At 43.5% G+C, this 18,157-nt stretch overlaps 2 protein-coding genes across 6 annotated transcripts in view; one reads left to right on the forward strand and one right to left on the reverse strand.

Annotated features, from left to right (window-relative positions):
* The window catches only part of LOC108035064 (uncharacterized), a 122,532-nt gene that overhangs the window by 16,747 nt on the left and 87,628 nt on the right, over nt 1–18,157 (forward strand). For 4 of the 5 annotated variants that reach the window (XM_050886639.1, XM_050886638.1, XM_017110453.3 and 1 more), the window contains exons 3-4: nt 2,393–4,786; nt 5,630–7,914. In XM_050886639.1, coding sequence (XP_050742596.1) covers nt 2,415–4,786; nt 5,630–7,914 — 4,657 coding nt within the window. In that variant the 5' untranslated portion in view covers nt 2,393–2,414. Of the gene's footprint in view, nt 1–2,392; nt 4,787–5,471; nt 5,535–5,629; nt 7,915–18,157 lie in introns of those variants that run through there. The other variant, XM_044095410.2, reaches the window with a different exon arrangement.
* Nucleotides 14,277–14,995, reverse strand: LOC127010909 (uncharacterized). The gene is made up of 2 exons (XM_050886641.1): nt 14,625–14,995; nt 14,277–14,562 (listed from the first exon to the last, which is right to left on the reverse strand). The coding sequence occupies exons 1-2, from the start codon at nt 14,953–14,955 to the stop codon at nt 14,333–14,335; spliced, it is 561 nt and encodes a 186-aa protein (XP_050742598.1). The 5' UTR covers nt 14,956–14,995; the 3' UTR covers nt 14,277–14,332.

An 18,157-nucleotide genomic window follows, 5' to 3' on the forward strand; every position in this document is an offset into this window, starting at 1 on the left:
TCCTCGGCGGACAGGTGACCAATAACCACGACACTGGTCGGTTCAGTTCTTAAACTTGTTTCAATTTACTGTTTTTTTACCGCTACCGTTGTTGTTACTGATGTTGTATACCCTTCTTGGGGAAATTGGGGTTCGTCGTTCGACTTGCTGGGGATTAATATTATACTAAGTGTAAATTTAAATGCTAAGACTACTTAACAAGTAATAATAAAAAAGATAAAAAAGACTATTCAATTGTTCTTATAATGGTAAGATTTTTTATAATATAAGAAGAGAAGGCTTGCTAAACTACATTTTACAACATTATAAAGCTTTATCAAATAAATTTATTCATTTTCTTGGCCATTACCCAAGGGCTTACTATCTTCTACACTTTTCACTTATGTCGCCTTTATTTATTTCTGACTTTTCCCCGCCACCATCCTTACTTATCGTGCGATTTTTTACTTATTTTTTATGTGGCTATAACTGTTTTTTTGGCCGGTACCCCGTAATTACCAATGTCGGGAGCAGGACAGGAACGAGAACTGGACCGGGATTGCAATTGGGCAAACGAGTCGAGTCAGTTCCCCGAGCCTCCGAACATCACAAATTTGAAATCAGTTTCATTATATAAATTGTTACCTTTAGACAATGTGGCAGACAGTTTGGGCCGGAGGTTTGGGCCCTCATTGAGCCAGTTTTTCCCTGCTCTGAGATGTGAAATATATATCTCTCCTCTTTTTGGCATTCCTCTTTCGGCTGAAAATTGCACACAATTTGTGCTGTATAATGTCAAAGTTGGTTTGGATTTGGTGCGAAACGAATTTGATTGGGCATCCCTTGGATAGAAGTGGCTCAGAGTAACGCACTTGACTTCAATTAGACAGCGAGCACTTACCAATTGCCCGGTTTCACCCCGGATTCCCCGGTTGCGCCCGTTTTCCCGGTGCTTCATCTACTGGTCAAACAGCTTCCTCCTCGAAAATGGCAAACTGTGTCAGTCAGCAGCGACTTTGACTGGCATCCGTCTGCCATCCCATCGCAGTCCCTCTGTTCCCGATTTTTCCACTCCCAGCTCGACTTTCCTCAGCGCCCCATTTGGTCATTTTGTTTGCCTCTGCACTAAGGAAAAAATTAAAGTAAGCATTAGAAGTTTCTGGCCTATTAAAATATGTTTTTTTCTTTAAAAAAAATTTGTTGTAGATTTTGAATACATATTTTAAATTCTTTTTATTAAAATGTAAACAAGTCACTTATATCTATTTTATACTTTGGCAAAAGAAGTTTATATGACGTTTTGTTTATTTTAATGAATTTATCGATTTTATTTGTAATTTTATTTCAAGTCTTAATATTATCCTTTTGTTAAATTTAAAGCAATAATTTTAATCTTGAGTGAAAGTCTTCTATCCGTACTTTTTGTGTGTACATGTCCATGGTCAGCGGCTGCCAGTCAGCCAGCCGCCACTGTCCATCGTCCATCCAGAACGCGTTCCTCCACCCAGATTCCGCTCCTTTGTTTGCTCCCTTGGCCCCGCAGCCGGCTAACTGTTTGCGCTATCCCGAGTGTTGACTGACAGGTGCCGCCGGAGAATTTTGGCGCTACAAAGTGCATAAATAAAAATTTTTCCAACTCTGTTGACAGTGGAACATGGCAGCGAAAGAAAAGCGCCGAAAGAAAAATCACGATTCCGGGAGACCCGGACCCCACAGCCATTAGTTAGATGAGTGAGCAAAGGAAGCCAAAAGATATATGACAACGGGCTTAGATTGCACTTTAAAATGTAGATTAAAGTGTTCTTTTCTAAAGAATATTAAATTATGTTTCTCAAGACCTAACCTAAGATTTAGTACGTTTTTTTTTTAATTTTCGATTTTTAAGTGAAGGTAGCCAAGACTGTTTTTGTTTCCCCAAAACTCACATTTATAAATATTTTTAAAAGAGTACTTAGAATACTTTTATTGTCATACTTAACAATTTAAGCGACATCTAGCGGCGTCTACAAAGCCTCTGAATTTTACACAAGCCTTACAGACTTATCTACAAAGTAGAAAACATATTGTAAAATACTCAACAACACTAAACAATCTTTGGTTTGAAACCTAACTTACACCAACATGTTCAACAACGATCTATTAAGAAAGCTCTGTTGGAGAAACCAACCGAAATCTTCACTTAAGCTTAGTCAAGAACCATTCCTCAGTATCTTTAAGATACTCTTTACCTATGTCTTGTCGTTTAACTTATATTTTGGTAATGCAAACCTCATACTCAGTATAAATTAGGGTCTCGACATTATTATCTTTTACTAACTCGGCAAATAATTTTTGAATATTAATAAAATCTTTATAGCAAACTTTAATTATTAAACAATAATAACAATAGTTCTGGTCTCTATTTTCTCTTCAGGTTCTAACTCAAAATTAACATAATGGCCTCCACACCAACATCGAATGGCACGGCAGCGAAGACAGCAACCTTGGAAGAAGACTACGTTACGGTAGTGGAAGTGGACGATCCCACATCCTCCGCAAAGGATCGCCTAAAGAAGCTAGTCAAGCGGCAGAGCTCCGTGGCGGAGGACTCCTCATTCATCACAGTGCTGACCATCAATGAGATGGAGCTCTTGCAGCAGAGACGACAGGAGGAGGAAGTGGCAAACGCCCAAGTTACGGTGAAGGAAGAGCAAATTGAGGATGTCACAGTGTTCAGATTGCCAGGGGAACGTCTGGGCTTTGGCTTGAAGTTCCAGGGCGGCACTCGAAGTACAGAGCTCGTACAGAAACTGTACATACAATCCTGCGCCGCCGACAGTCCCGCCTCCAAAGTGGCCACCAGTTGGGGGAATCTCCGCGAGGGCGATGAGATCGTTAGTATCGATGGTAGGGATGTTAGGGAAATGACCAGGATAGATTGCGTACGTGGTCTTAAAGACAATGTGGCCATCCAGCTGGTGGTGCGCAATGGTCATGGGCAGAAGCCACCCAGCGAAGAGGATCCACAACAGCAGCTGGAACAGCTGTCGATCACACTGAACGCCCAGCCACCCCCACCACCACCAGTGCCACCAAGAAAATTGGTCAGGCGACAGAACTCGAAGGAGAATCAGACACAGCTGGTGGTGGAGAAGCCCCTGACTCCTCCACCCGATGCGGAGTACTACCTGAACCTACTCACCGAATCCATCAAGGCGGGCTCCGAATCAGACGACACCGCCAGCACCATATCCACCGTCATTGACAAGTTCTCCATGGGCTCCAACTACTCCTCGGACAGCAGTCTCAATGGCCATGAGTTGGCCAAGGTTCTGCAGCCCTTCACCCTTCTCGAGCAGGAGTTTCTGCCGCTGGAGCAGCCAAAGGGACATCCCAAGATGCTGATTCCGGGCAACAACTACGAGAATGTGGAGTTCAAGACGGAGAAGGTGAATGTCTATGAGAACGTGGTGCTCAGGAGTCCGGAAACAACGCCCACGCCAAAGCCCCGAGTCCAATTGGCCACCGTAGAGCCCAAGAAGCGATCTATTATACCCACGCCACGAAAGATTCCTGCACCCAGTAAACTCCCCATTGAGGTGTCACCACCGCGAGTTCCCTCCATGGAGGAGCCCAAAACACCCACTAATGAGAAGCTAGATTCCCCCAAGACACCCACAAATGAGTCACTCAAGGAGTCACCTATCAGTGCCACCAAAATACCCAAGGCCAAGTTCTCGAGGGCCAAGACAGAAAGCGAGATCAAGCTGCCTTTGCAGCCCTCGAAACAGCAGTCGCCGCAGGGAAAATCACGCATACCCATAGTCAGCACCGCCACAAAACTAGTGCCCAAGCCAGTATCACCCTCATTAAATGGATCTTCGTCGCCCAGTTCCAATATACCAAGGCTTCTGCAAAAGCAGAAATCCGAAACGGATCTTAAGTTGAACTTGTACAGGAGTAAGTCCAAGGAGGCTAGTCCCCGACCGCCCTTGCAGAGGGCCAACTCAGCCGAAGCTCCCGAAAGGACCTTTATCCCCGTACTTCTGAATGGCCACTCCAAGAGTTCTAACTCCCTGGAGAGCATCAGTTCGATTGGTAGCAACAGCAGCGGAAGTACTAGTGGAAGATCTCCCAAGGGACCCAAGCCCAAGCCACCAGAGCGAGTTCAATCGCTGCAGAAAACCCAAATACCCAAGCTACAGACCCTGCCAACCACGCCACCTCAGCAGAGTCCCAAGCCGAGTATGCAGACCTTCAAGCAGAGCCCACCCACACCGAGGTCGACGCCAGTGGGAACCCCATCCCCGACTAGCAATCGGGAGATACGCTTCAAGATTCAGACTTACGAGAGCAAAACCCAGGACGAAGACAAACTGCCCAGCCTATTTGACCTAGTGCACAGTCAGGAGAACAAGGATAAGGATAAGGATAAGGATAAGGCTGAAGATAGAGATGGCGATCCCCTCCAGACCCATAACAGTATCACAGCACTTTTGGCGGCCGCCGCTGCCGAGGCAGCCGATCTGTCCCGGGAATCTCCTCCTCCGATGGTAGTGGGGAAGTGCATGAAGATCGCCGATGATAACCACACCACCACCTGCTATTCCAGTTCCAGCAGCGGGGAGGAGGACGAGGATGATCTGGATGCCGCCAACAGGGAGTACGTGTGCGAGGACGGCGAGAAGCTGGGGCCTCCGGAGCTGATAAATGGACCTGGTCCCTCGGAGGCTTACTTCAACATGTTCTGGCACTCGAACATGCTCCCCACCATCGGCGAGGTGGAGGAGGAGTTCTCCTCGCTGGAACCGCAATCCCTGACCAACGGGTGAGTAATTGGGTTTGTCTGTCGCGGGATAAGATTAGGCTGAGGAGTGTCTATGAGGCATTAGGAGCCACAGAACATTATTTCACTTCAGTTTTCATGTTTTAGGGTAGAACAATTTAGATTGTTTTTTCAATGAAATACAAACCCATTCTATAAAGTTTGTTTAACTAAAAAAAAATTCACCTATAAGCTGTATATTATAAGGGTTCTAATCAGCAAGGTTTATTGTATAGCTTAGATATTTCGCAATCAGAATGGGCTACTAAAAAAAAAATATAGTGAACTAACAACTATGGAAATTTAAGAAAGTATTATAAAAAGAATTTTAAAAAATACAACCTTAAAGGGAGTTTAAGGTTACTCATTTTTGTACTTAGAAGTTCCATTGATATATTTGGTTATCTACTTCCTATTCTAGTACAAGTGGATAGGGGATTTTGTTAAAAATTTGATCAGCAAGTTGATTTGCAAAAATTCAGCCCAAAGCGAATGGCGAAAACAGTCGGCAGGGGCTAAAGTGTTGGGAGGTAACCCCCTCATAAAAAGAAAAAAGAAAACGGAGCAAATAAAAAACAAACGACTGATAAGGCCAAATGCCGGTGTGTTTACTAACACACTGATAAAGGGGCTCCAACTGCCCGATAAGGTGCAACAGCAGTACGAAAATTGGAATCAGTGTGATTTTGGTAACGTCGGCCGAAGGTTCGGAACTGATCGAACCTGTCTCTATTGACGTTTTGCTTAGCAGGTGTGATGGCAACAAGTCAATTAGCATATCTGCCCCACTGATAAAGAGCCTAATTGTAATTATTGGGGTTTCTTTTTTCTCTATGTGCTATCCAGAAACCTTGTCAAATCGGAGGAGTCGAAGAAGTTGCCCAAAATGGAAACAAACGCTGGTGGACTGGTGACCCAGCAGAGTGACGATAAGATTGCTGACCATGACGCAAGTGAATCGACGGTGGATGGTCGCACTGAGAGCACAACGAACCAGACCCAGGAGATCAGTTCGGTGAGGAGCCAGAAGAAGACCACCACCACCACGCGAGTGACCACCACCAAGACGAGTTCCAGCTCCAGTTCCACTTCCTCCATTAGCTCATCCACCCTCACCCCGGATATTGCCTTCAAGCTGCAGCCCTATGAGGAAAGGGAGGAGGTATTCTCGGAACCCATCACCACCATCCACGAAGAACGACGTGTGCTCAGTGAGCAGAAGACCCTTAGCGAGTCCAGGACCAGGGATGCCTTGACCGGCGAGGAGCAGCTGGTGACCAGTGCCAATTCGAAGTCGAGCAGTGCCCGGTTCAAGAAGATCAGCAGCAACGACAACCTGCTCGACCTTGGCGACGAGCAGGAGATGCAGGAGCAGCCGTTGACCGCCACGATCACCCAGGAATCGAGTCTGAGGGAGCGGTTGGAGTGTCCTCAGGATAACCAGAGTATCGAGAGGGGTACTCTGACCCTATCCGAGCGGGGCAAGCAGCTGGCCGAGAGCGAGGGGCTCACCACCTACACGGAGTGTGAGACGAGCGAGAAGGAGTCCTATCTCGAGGCCCAACAAGTCCTCAATGGAGCCGGTTCCTGTTCCCAGGACGAGAATGGTGACATACCCACCTTCGAGCGAGAGCTCAGCGAAACCCTAACGATTACCAACGATGGCGAAAAGCAGGTCACCAAGAAACTGGAACAGAGCAAGGAAGTGGCTGGCAAGAAGGGCGCCAAGCTCCTCAAGAAAACCGATGAGGAGCGACGTCTTGAGCAGGAGGCCCAGAAGCTGATCGAAAGCTACCAGAAAGTGAAGAAGGAGGCTGAGAAGCTCTACAAACTGGACGACGACGATAATCAGGGCTTTGACTTGAGTGCCTTCGAGCAGGTGGAGAATGAGGCTAAGCCCGAAATCGTTGAGGAAGTCCAAAAGGAGGATATCCAAATCCTGGAAGTGATTAAAATCCCTAATCAGCAAGTCAAAGAAGAGGTTAAAGTCCTTCACGAGGAAGTCAAAGAACAAATTAAAGTTGTGAAAGAAGAAATCAAGGAGCATTTTAAAGTGTCTCAAGAGGAAGTCAAGGAAGAGGTCAAAGTCTCCCATCAGGTAGTTAAAGAATTCCTGCAAAATGAAATCAAAGAAGAGGTTAAAATAAAAGAACAAATTAATAAGAAAGAGGCTGTCAAAGTGGTGCACAAAGAAGTGAAAGTGATTGAAGAAAGTGCCCAAGTCACAGGAACCACAAGTCACAAGGGGTCCACAAAGGAAGTCAGAGTCTCCAAAAAGGAGGAAGTTATAGTTTCCCAGAAGGAAAGTGAACTTCCTGCTGTGGTAACCACAAAAGTAGAGATAATCTCACCTCCCCTGGAGGACGACTTGGGTTACGTCCTCCACAAGCACATTATCCTGCCCAAGGAGAAGGCCAAGAAGGCTCCTACGCCGCTGCCCAAGCCGAAGCCGAAGCCTCCAGTGCCGACAAACAAACCCAAAGTTCCGGTTAGTTTGACCAAACCCAAGACGCCTCCTCCACCAGTTCCGAGTAAGAGGAGTGAGGTGGCGGGTTCCGGTGGCAAGCCCACGCCCACCCAAAGACGCGGCAGTTTGGAGACCTCCCAGCCGCCGCCCAAGCCCCTGGAACGGATAATTGTGGGCGTGGAGCAGCGGGAGGAGGCGGAGAAGCCCCAGCCAATTATCAACCTGGCCAGCGTGGACCTGCCAAATGTGGCGCCCAGTGCCAAACAAGTGACCGCGGAAACGAGTCCCGTGGTGGAGATGCCACCGGATGAGCTGCAATTCGAGAGCCACCAGTTGCCGGATGAAGGGGCAAGGGAACGGGCTGCGGCAAAGGATTCGCACCAGGAGCCAAACGACCTGCTCAGCGGGTCGTCATCCTCGTCGGTGACCACGCCCATAACAACGCCAATTTTGGTATCTGCCACCTCGTCGATGGACTCGGTGCAAAGTGTCATCGAGGTGGTCAATGGGCTGCCCATCATCAGCAATCAGCAGACCGACTGCGACGACAATGATGAAGATGGAGCGGATGACGATGGGCTGCAATCGCAGGATGAAGGACTAAAGGATGTTAGTCCCGTCCAGGAGGTGACAGCGTTGCCGCTCGACAAGGAACACGAATCAGGTGAGTGAGGAAGCCATTGATTTTTTGTATTTTATCTAGATCAAGGTGACTGGTTTTGAAATGAGTTTCGATTTATATTTCAACTTAAAAGATTTTTTTACACAGTAAAATATATTACTTATTAATTCCAAGACTTTTTATTTATTTCACGTAGTTTAAGATTTTTTTTTTGACATAAATTGTTTTTATAGTGTTAAAATATATATTATTTACTCAAAGTTTTTTTGGTTCCGAGTTCTGGAAACTTTTTCTTGACAATTTAATTCCTTTCCCAAGTTTTTGCAAACTGTTTATGGCTACCAATTTCGTCCGTTGCAGCGGTCAAAGTTTGCAGATGCGTTGCAAGGGATTTACGGCTTTTCGCCCCCTAACCCTTTCCTCGTTGTTTACTTGGTTGATTTTTTGACAGCCTCCCAGTGAGTTGGCCCGAAACCGACGACGCACGCAATTATCAGCCACCAAATGAGTTTTACAGCAACCAGCGCTCTGGTGGTCAGGCCGGAAACTCTGGACCCTCTGGTAACTTGTCACATCGACCACAATTTTAGCTTCCACTGGCCTCTGGCCACGCCCCCTTCGCCCTACTCTACCGCCCCCCTGTTGGCCATTGCGTATGCAAAACGGCCACTAATGGACTTTATGGCCGAGTTTTGTTTGGTCGGTTTCGGTTTTTATTTTCTGTACGGGGGCGTTTAATGGCAGCCCTCCATGTGTGGGCATAATGTTGGTATTTGGGTATTGTTTTTATTGAGGAGATTATGTCATGTAAATTGAGTTTATCTTTCAATTTGTTACTTGATGGCGTTTAATTAGATTAAAGTTAATAGTGATAGAGAACGCAGGATGTGAGCTTTCTAATTGGTTTGCTAAGTTGGGCATTAGAAAAACCTTATATCTTTGGATGTTTGATGTCTACTTCCCTTAGTGATTTTCTGAGCCCCCCAGAAAACTGCCAGTATTTTTCACTAAATGGTTAATAATAAAAAAACATTTGTCAATTGTAAACAAAACACGATCTAAGGCCATCCACAAAACCCAAATGAATCTCTGAAAGTTAATAAAACGAATATTTTATAGCACCTTTGGCTATTTCGCCCTGGCATAATTGTTGGGCTTAAATATTTCATGTGCATTGGATTTGGGCCGCTTGTCCATATATAAAGGAAAATTTGCATTTCATTTATGGGAAAAATCCAGGCGTAGTAAGGCTGGGAAAGATTGGTCATCCGGATGCATGCTGTGAAAAATATTGGGAAAATGTTTTAATTAAACAAAAAACAGGCAAATATTGGCCCCCCTTCCTGTCATCCCTCATGGTTTCCCTGATCTCTGAGCACGCGCCAAAATATTTACATAACAAAATGCGTTTTCTGGGTGGCGATGGGGCGGCTGGAATCGGGGATTGCGGGCTCAGGTCTCTGTTTTCGGAGTGTGAAATAATAATGAAATTTTCCTGGACACAATTTGCATATGCCAGGGACAGTGGAGACGCAGGTATAATATTGATATAAGCGATACAGGCTTTCAAAAGGGTAGGATGTAATCTGAGTAAAAATAGTTATTAACTGACTTTGGGAACAAATTTGTATTTTTATTACTTTTAATAAAAATAAGGGTTGGGAAGGATAAAATAAAAATGTTTGCATTATTTGTAAAGAGTTTTAATATCTCCTATATTACATTCTTGAACTGATATTGTTTTACTGCACCCATGGTATCGCAATCAGGTTTTATATTTGGAACATACCAATACCCTGCACAGCTCCATTGCTTTCAGTATTAATTTTGCTTGCATCCCGTTGAAACTTAACAAATAACCCCTTTTTTCCCATGCATATTTTCGGTGTTTCGGTGTTTCGGATTTTTCTTTGCCCGTTTACAAAATATTATTATTTTCTCAGTCATTATTTTATGTGGCCGCGCAAATTTGCAATTAAAGCTGCACAGAAATATGCAACGTTTTTTTCTGGTTTCATCATTGCTATTGTGTTGTATTATTTGTACCTTGAATGTATTTTCTGGAATTTCGTTGGATGCCATAAAAAGAAATTTGATTTTTTCCCCCAGCTATGGATTTCATAATTATTTTGTGTGTGTGGAATAGTTGTTGTGACCGTGGATCGTTAATTCCCAGACAATTGCATTGATAAGACCGCTCGAACGTTCTATGGGGCTGGGACCTTATCTGTCAGCGGTTTGTCCGCTTTTATGATGGCCATATGGCAGAAGTTACTATCGATATTGTAAATAATTGGGTTCCCTGAAATAAATAAAAAAAAGGGAACCCCCTGCTTTTATCCTTCTTATACCACACGTTTCTTAATGAATTCAGCACTGGGCGCTTGGATTGAATTTTGAGTCAGCGCTTGGCCGCAATTTGACTGACTGACTGACTGACATTTACCTCAGCCCAATATCCGACAAAATTGCTTTTCGGCCCTCAACCCCTTGGCTAATCGACAGCTCTTGGCTTATGAACATTCATGGAAATGGCCAACGGCAGCTGTGGTGGTGACACTATCTGTCCATGGCTGCATATCAGTTATTTGGGGAGGTTTTCCTATGGAATGTTTGAGTTTCTCAACCAGTTTAGGATCTAAGGTGAATAAGTTTTTTTAAAGTACTTTTAGCATGTTTCTGACATAATATTGCAAGTATTTTAGTATTTATATCTGACTTTAAAGTGTTATATGTCTGAAATGGTATGCCTTTAAATGTTGACAAATAAACATTTAACTGCCTAGGCTTATCAAGTTTTAACATTTTATTTTTGTTAGAGTATAGCTATAGCCTCAGTCATTTCAGATTTTCCCATTATTCACCAGCTGTTTGCCCCTGACTGTCTTGTCTGTCTATTTGACTACAAGTATTTTCCACATTTACAGGTCGAACACCCAGGAAGTGACAACCTTTGCCCCCAACCACCGCCTGAATCACCAAAGCAATTGACCCCTCCCCATTCACCCGTTTTGTATGTGGGTTTGTCACGAATGCTGCCCAAAATTTATCGCTTTTGTGAATTTGAAATTAATTTGAAATTAATTTTCAATTTCGATTTGCGCTGCAGCTCGGCTCAATTGGTTGTTTCTTTTGTTGGCTCCGTGCAGTTTTCCTGATGTAATTACACGCTGTCCTATTTGTGGAGGTTGCTGTTGTTGTCATCGGCGCCTCGGGGTCCTTTGATTAGATTTTGTAGCTAATTTTATTGCAGTGCGGTTTTGTGGCTTATTCAATTGTTTTGTTGCCAATGCGAAAAGTGTTTGAATGCAATTGGCTGAAACCGAATTCAAATCCAAATGGAAATCGAATCCAGTGTAAACTTCTGTTTAGCCTGCCGTATTGTGTTCATTCATTCGATTTGTTTTCCCCGCCCGGCGAGGATTTATCTTTTCACTTTGCTGTTTGGTTTGCTTCGATTTTCAGTTTGCTTTTTCCATGCCATGCCTTAAAAGTGCAACTCAATGTTGACCCAGTACTTGTTCGATTTTTCGCTTTTCTTTTGCCACTCACAAATAAGTATATATTGTACATATGGGGGTCTGCGATGATAAATGGCAAAGTGCACGAAGTGAATTGTCAGGGCAGGGAATTGGGTTCCTATTTCCAGAGTAAGGAACTGCAGTTCTGGTTTAACTCAATCATCCCTTTCAATCGGTCAATCATCCGCAGGCTTTTGTGACTTCCAGCTGCGCATCATTTAATTTTTTTTACATTTTTGGACAAGCGACTTTAACCCCTTAGGTTTCCCCACATCAACTGTCAAATTAAACGCCATTTAACAGCAATCACATCGCACTCATTTGAAATTTAGTTGCATTTTGTGGTTGCAACTTTTTAGCGTTTTGTGGTTTTGCCAAACATTTTTCAAATGCCAATTGACAGCTTATTTTTCCAGTTTTGGTTGGCTTAGCCATTAAAAATTAACGAAAGGAATCGTTTTAAATGCTGTGAAGGGGATAATAATTTTTTCAAAAATAAGATACTTCACAATGTTGAATAATTTAGTAAGTATTTTATAGAAGACGTACTTTTTAATCTTCTCTTGTTTTGATAGTTGCAACTAACCGTTAGTACATCTCCTAAACTCCGTTCCCAAGCATTATCATTTAGTGGGGCCAAGCTCATTAACGGATCCACCGAAAAGATTCCGACTTTTCTCCACCTTATGGGGTTAACCCCATTCGCAGGAGCCTAATCAGCTGACAGGTGAGGCTCAGTTCAGTGCAGTACAGTTTGGCCGAGGCCAGGTGAGAAAGGAGGTGCCGGGCGAAAGAAGGTGTCAACTGCGCCTGCTGCACTTTCAAATCCAATTAAGAGTGTGAACTTGCCGGAGTCTTGGAAATTAACAGTCAGATAGCCGGGGCACAAACAAAGTGACATTGTCACATTAAATGCGAAATGTGCAACAGTAGCTGCCGGAGATAAGGGGCGAAAGAAGTCGTTGGAGGTGTAGCCCCAAAAAGCAGAACTCGCAGGAGCCGGGCCAAGCCCAGCTGCACTTTTGTGTCAGAAAGCTGGAAGCAGCAAAGTACATATAGAGAACCCAGCGAGCCCCAGCCCACCTCGAGCCTCATTACAGCTCCTTTCTGCCGCACTCGGAAAACGAAGTGGCCCAAATATCTTGAAAAAAAATAAAGAAACTTGTTGGTTTTGGAGTTCCTGCTCTTTGATTCTGAAAAAATTTAATTTTGTTTGTATAATTTATTTTTATAAATATAAGTAACCAAAAGATATCTTCATACTGTTTTTCCAGAAAGAAACATATAATTTATTTTTAAAGAAAATAGCAAGACAATTATTAAAATATTCTTAAAATAGACATTATTTGCTTATGGATCCATACTTTTTTATTTTTTTACCTAAGAATTTATTATATTTTTAACTGCTTTAAAGAAGTAGAGTCTACAAAGTATAACCTACCTATCTATACAAAATGGGAAGAAGCTCCTGCAGCGAAGTTAATAGTTATCTCAAGTCTTAATACTAAACATTATAAGTTGGTAATTTTTATGTTTATTATTATTTCAAAAATATTTGTTCCTTTATTTTTCCCCAAGTGTTCTTTGAAAGCCTGTCAGCTTGCTGTGCAGCCTGGGCTGCCTGCAATTATCACATTTCCAAATGGTCACGGACCACGAAATCTCGAGTTCAGATATGAGGCGACCCCGATCCCTGCAGTTTCTCTACGACTTCATAAGGCGCAGGGAAGCCCATGGACCAGCTTCTCCCCCTGGGCTCTCCACCGGAGAGGTTCTCCCATCCAGTCCCCCGTGTGTGTCATAATTCTCGCCAGCTTGACATTTATGATGTGGTCGCGCTCATGTGATTTTTCCAGCCGAACCGATTTCGCAGGCCGATAAAACAATGGCAATGAAGTCATGATGTCTCCGCGAAAAGGAGAATTGGTCATGGTGCGAAATGCTAATAATTACCTTTGGTCTGGAGCCGTGGCTATGCACTGTTTGGCTCATTTACTTTGAGAGCAGCTTGAAAGAAAATAGAACGATATACATAAATGCAATAATAAATAGGAGTTTATGTTCTTACTGTCTTCCGCAAGCTGTTTTGAACTCATAAATAATGTGGAAATAAAAATTCTTCTAAGCAAGATTTTTAGTTTCTATTTTTTACAGGCTATATGGTAATTTACTTTGAGGCACCCATTTTATTAACCTTCGATTTTGCCTAACCACTAACGTCTAAGCTCCGCATTCAATAAATATTATAGCTTAAGGACTCTAAAACCACTTGGCCGTAACCCAGCCGTAAAACTAAAGACAATAAACCCTTTTAAAGACCTATGCAAAAGTATCGTACAACCGAATGATTTACGGCCAGCATTCGCAGGTCCAAAAACTATTCAATTACACAGTGAAGAGCTTAAGGACTTTTAGGGCCATTGCCTCATCATTCTAATTATACGATCAGTGCCTGGCCTTAAAGCACTATTTCCGAGGCGAAAACATTTCTATTGAAAGCGAACCCCTTTTGCGACCAGCTAATAAAGCTGGCAAACTATAATCATAAAACACGAAACTCAATTACCGCATTTGTGGCTCAAGGCCACAAATAACCGATGTTACGATGCGTCAACATTTTCTCCACTCAGGATGGCAGGATGGACCCTGAACGAGGAACTATATATATATCGCTGGGTTGTGCTGGTGAAGAGGGGCGGCGGAACCCACTGAAGGTCCAGTTGTCTGCGAGCTGGTGATTCATTGCTTTATTACCCCGAAAGTGAGGGCCTCCTCCTTTCACCCATTCCCGCCTGCATAATTATGCACAGCAACGCCTTCTGTCAGCAGAAAGAATATAGGAAAAAATGTAAGGACCAAGGATGAAAACTTTTGCTAATGTGATTTGACTTTAAAAATATTCATATACACCAGTTTATTATTAGATTAACATGTTATTATCATCTGAAGATCATCAGAGTTGCTATATATGTCGCAATCACGGCATCCAAAGATCTGCAGCATCGTCTCGCTGAACTTGATTCTTCTATTTCCTTGCAAGGACAGGGCTCTAAGCCATCCCCAACACCTTGTCTGCACTGAAGGCAATATCTGCTTGTGTAGCTCGCACTTACCAGCACCTGACATCCAAGTTTGGGTGACCAAACGCAGCATACTTTAAAATCATTTTCTGAAATAGTTAAAAAAGATTTGATTATATGGTAGGAACTGTAGAAAATGACTAATTGTTACCTGTGAAATTCAGGTCTGGTGGAAGGCAGACGTCCAAATCACTGGTTACCTCGGGCTTTGGCGTTGTAGGCCTTTTTGTTGTCGTTGTCGTTCTTTTATCATCCTCTCCAAAAAGAAGATCTAATATTTTACTCTCACTTTTCCTAGTCCTACTTTCACTTTTCTTAGTCCAATGCTTGCAACTATATCCCGTTTCGCTCTCGATTGTACAGAGTTCCTTGCTTTCCGGCCTGCAGTCTACACATAAAGTGTTATTGATCAATTTGGCATATGTGGTAAAATGTATTAAAGAGATAAATGTCAATACAAAATACAAGTTTTTGTTTGTCATTGTTGGCAGAAATACTTTTGGAAATACTGGTCAATACAAACAATTTATTTAGAAGAAAACTTAGTCAATAGTTAGGTTAAAGGCTACTTGGCTTCACACACAATTTTAAATACTTATCCTACATAAAATGAATTGGCATTATGTATTTTAATATCTACCAACATTAAATATTTGTAGCTTTATTTAAAATTTTTTTTTTTAATTTCTCCGAGTGCATTGCATTTTGTTTCGGCGGCTTTTCTCAAACATTCACAAAGAACGTCTGGACCTGGGGGACCCTCCAGCCCTTTCGGCCCTTTCCTCTGGCCATTTAATTCCCTTTTTTAGTGCTAGTCCGTCTTGTCAGCAGGATTAAGCAATTTTCAGCTTGGTTTGGGATTTTTTGCCTTGCCAGCTTTCCGCGACTCCTACTATTTACACCCGAGGCAGCACCGCCCCTTTTTCAACAGCCCACGATGACGGGCGTAAAAATAACAAAAAATGAGTAGGCTGCAGAAGAGCCGCTAAAAATTGCGATGCGTTAAATTTTGTTAATTTAAGTTGTGTGAAGTTGGTGAGACAGCCAAGGTTCAAGGGGCGATGGCAATCTCAGGTGTTAATGTGCTGAAAAATGTCTAAGCATGTCGTAATTCTAAAGGAAACTAGAGGTAAAGAAGCAAGACCCAGATATCTTTGAAAATTGCATAAAACCTTTTTCATATTAGATTATACATTTTATATTTTTCAAAAACTGGAATTTCCAAATTTTAATTTTTGTTATTGATTTTGCTGCTGTATAGACTTGACTCGAGATCGCCATTAACCAACTCATACTGGAACCGCAAAGCAATAAAAAATCAATGCCCTCACCTTCTCACCCAATTATCCACAATTTCCATATGGTCTTCATGACCGCAAAAACTCTGAAAAACCCGAAATTCGGTCTGTGATTGGAAGTCCTGAGTCCTGGGCCCGATTCCTGCAGCCACAGACTGGGCGTTAATAATAAAAATAATACGCAGGCCAAATTATTCATGAGTCGGCGGGCAAATCTTTGGGCAATTATCCAACGCATGTGCCATGGGCCAGAAGAATCAGAGCCAGGTCTTCTGCATTCGGGCCTTTTCGGGTGTGTTGTGCAAACTGAAAATCGGTTTAAACCGCAGCATTGAAAAGGACAGCGAGGCATATGCAACGAGTCCCTTACTGCGAACTGTCATAACTGAGATTGCACTTGGAAAAAAAAGATCACTTTTTAAGTACTTTCAAGAAAATTAAAAAAGATTTTTAATAGTCATAGGGTTGACTTTTATTTATAGTTTCATTGGAACGAACACTAGAACTTGACTGGGACACATCTACCCCACTCGGGTGCAAGTCCTGTATCTTTAGCTTATTAAATTAAGTAATACTGCCCTATAAAAGTATCTTTAACTATTTTGACTAGTATTTAAAACAAAGTACAGCAGTTTTATTGAGTTTTTGCTTAAACTGTATTAATTATCATCCTGCATTTTGAGTGTGAATGCCCAAAGGCATTTGGCTCGATGGTTTCGATTGCAAACGATATTTACTCGCCGCTCTCGCTGGTGCATTTGTTTGCGTTGTGTTGTTGCTGCTGCTGTTGTCACATCCTGCGCTGGCAGTCGTCCCCAGGACACCAGGATAATGGGCTGTGGGGACGTGGCAGCGGCCAGGGACCGGGTGTCAGGGGTCAGAGGCAGAGGCAACCTATTGACATTGACAGTTATAGCCGGGAGTGTATTTATACAACAGCGCAGATATGTGGAACAGAAGTCAGTCGTTGGCGCGAGTTGACTGGCTTGCTGCAAAGTGGTTACCACTGCCGCCCTCCTGCGATTCCACTCGCAGCCCCCTTTTGGAGCCCAGAATTGTCAGGGCCAGAATTGTGCATGAGTGCCCTGGCCCATCTGTGAACTGGGTCTTGCTCCTAGTGGCGGTTGGCTGGGTTAAGTGGGTTAAGCAGGTTAAGAGGACTCCACTGCCAGGGAATTTAAAGGATCCCTGCGTGGAAACTCATATATTGAACAGATGAATCCTAAAGGTATATGCAATATTTTGGGGTAATCCATTTGAATTGTATTTTTCTGCCCGCATTTATAATCATTTCTGTATTTAAGAAATAAGACAATTTGACAGAAGTAACTATACCTTACGAAGAATTTAATTTAGCTCCCTTTTAACATTTATGCTTCTTTTACCGAGCTGTTTTCCCAATAAAAAAGCCATTAAGGCCCCCATATAATCCCCACAAATATTCAATCCTTGCCATCCGCTAATCGATTGAGGCCTTTTGTGAGCAGCATCCCGGCCAAGTATCATTACCCACAGCATACCGACTGGCTGGCCCACCGCAAACACGCCAGACATCTCGTAGCCCCCCTTTTAGAGCCCCTCCCCCTTAGAACCCCCTTTGTAGAACTAAGGAATTAACCAAAAACAATTTTCCACTCAGGCGGAGGCAGGCAGCCAGCTAGAAAAATGCCCGAACGGACCGAAACGCCAGAGAGCCCCATCATAATGGCCACAGGGGCAAAGACGCATCTCTGGGATGCAAATGTATCTATTAAACAGAAATCAGGCGGAGGGCCCGCAGCAACCAGAAAAAAAGAGGAACAGCTACAGAAAATCAGAGAACGAGCTACGAGCCAGGCTAAGCACTTCACACCAAAGTGTCAATTGCATTTTTGTGGTTGGTCGCCCATGGACGCCATGGACAGGGCCTTCGAGCACTTAATGCAACAATAAAACAATCAAAGTGTCTAGAAAATCGATGGAAATCAACGCAGCCGTACCGCACCATGGTCTCTCTGCGGATCCAGCTCCAAGTAGCCGTGGCCTGGCCACTTTGGCCGGCCATCCAGCCGGCCGGCAGCAAATGGAAATTCAATGTGAAGTGTGCGTATCAGCGACTGTCGCACTGCAGTGCATCCCAGATCCCAGATTCCAGTCTGCAGATCCGAGAGACAGGGACCCAAACTCAAACTCGAAGCCAAATACCCGAGACCACACACTTGACGGGCGGTGAGGAGCTCCCTTCGGAGCGGTGCCCTGCGATTTGGTCGGTTCCAGAGGCACTTGACGGCCAAGCTGGCGATGGGAACGTGCCACCGAAAAATCGGGGAAATATCGTTAAAAATGCAATTAAAAGAACTTAATTTACTGAGAAGTGGATCTACACTGAACTATTTTACTTAAAGAA

Source organism: Drosophila biarmipes, chromosome 3L (genome assembly GCF_025231255.1).
Source record: "Drosophila biarmipes strain raj3 chromosome 3L, RU_DBia_V1.1, whole genome shotgun sequence".
Classification (NCBI taxonomy): Eukaryota; Metazoa; Arthropoda; class Insecta; order Diptera; family Drosophilidae; genus Drosophila; species Drosophila biarmipes.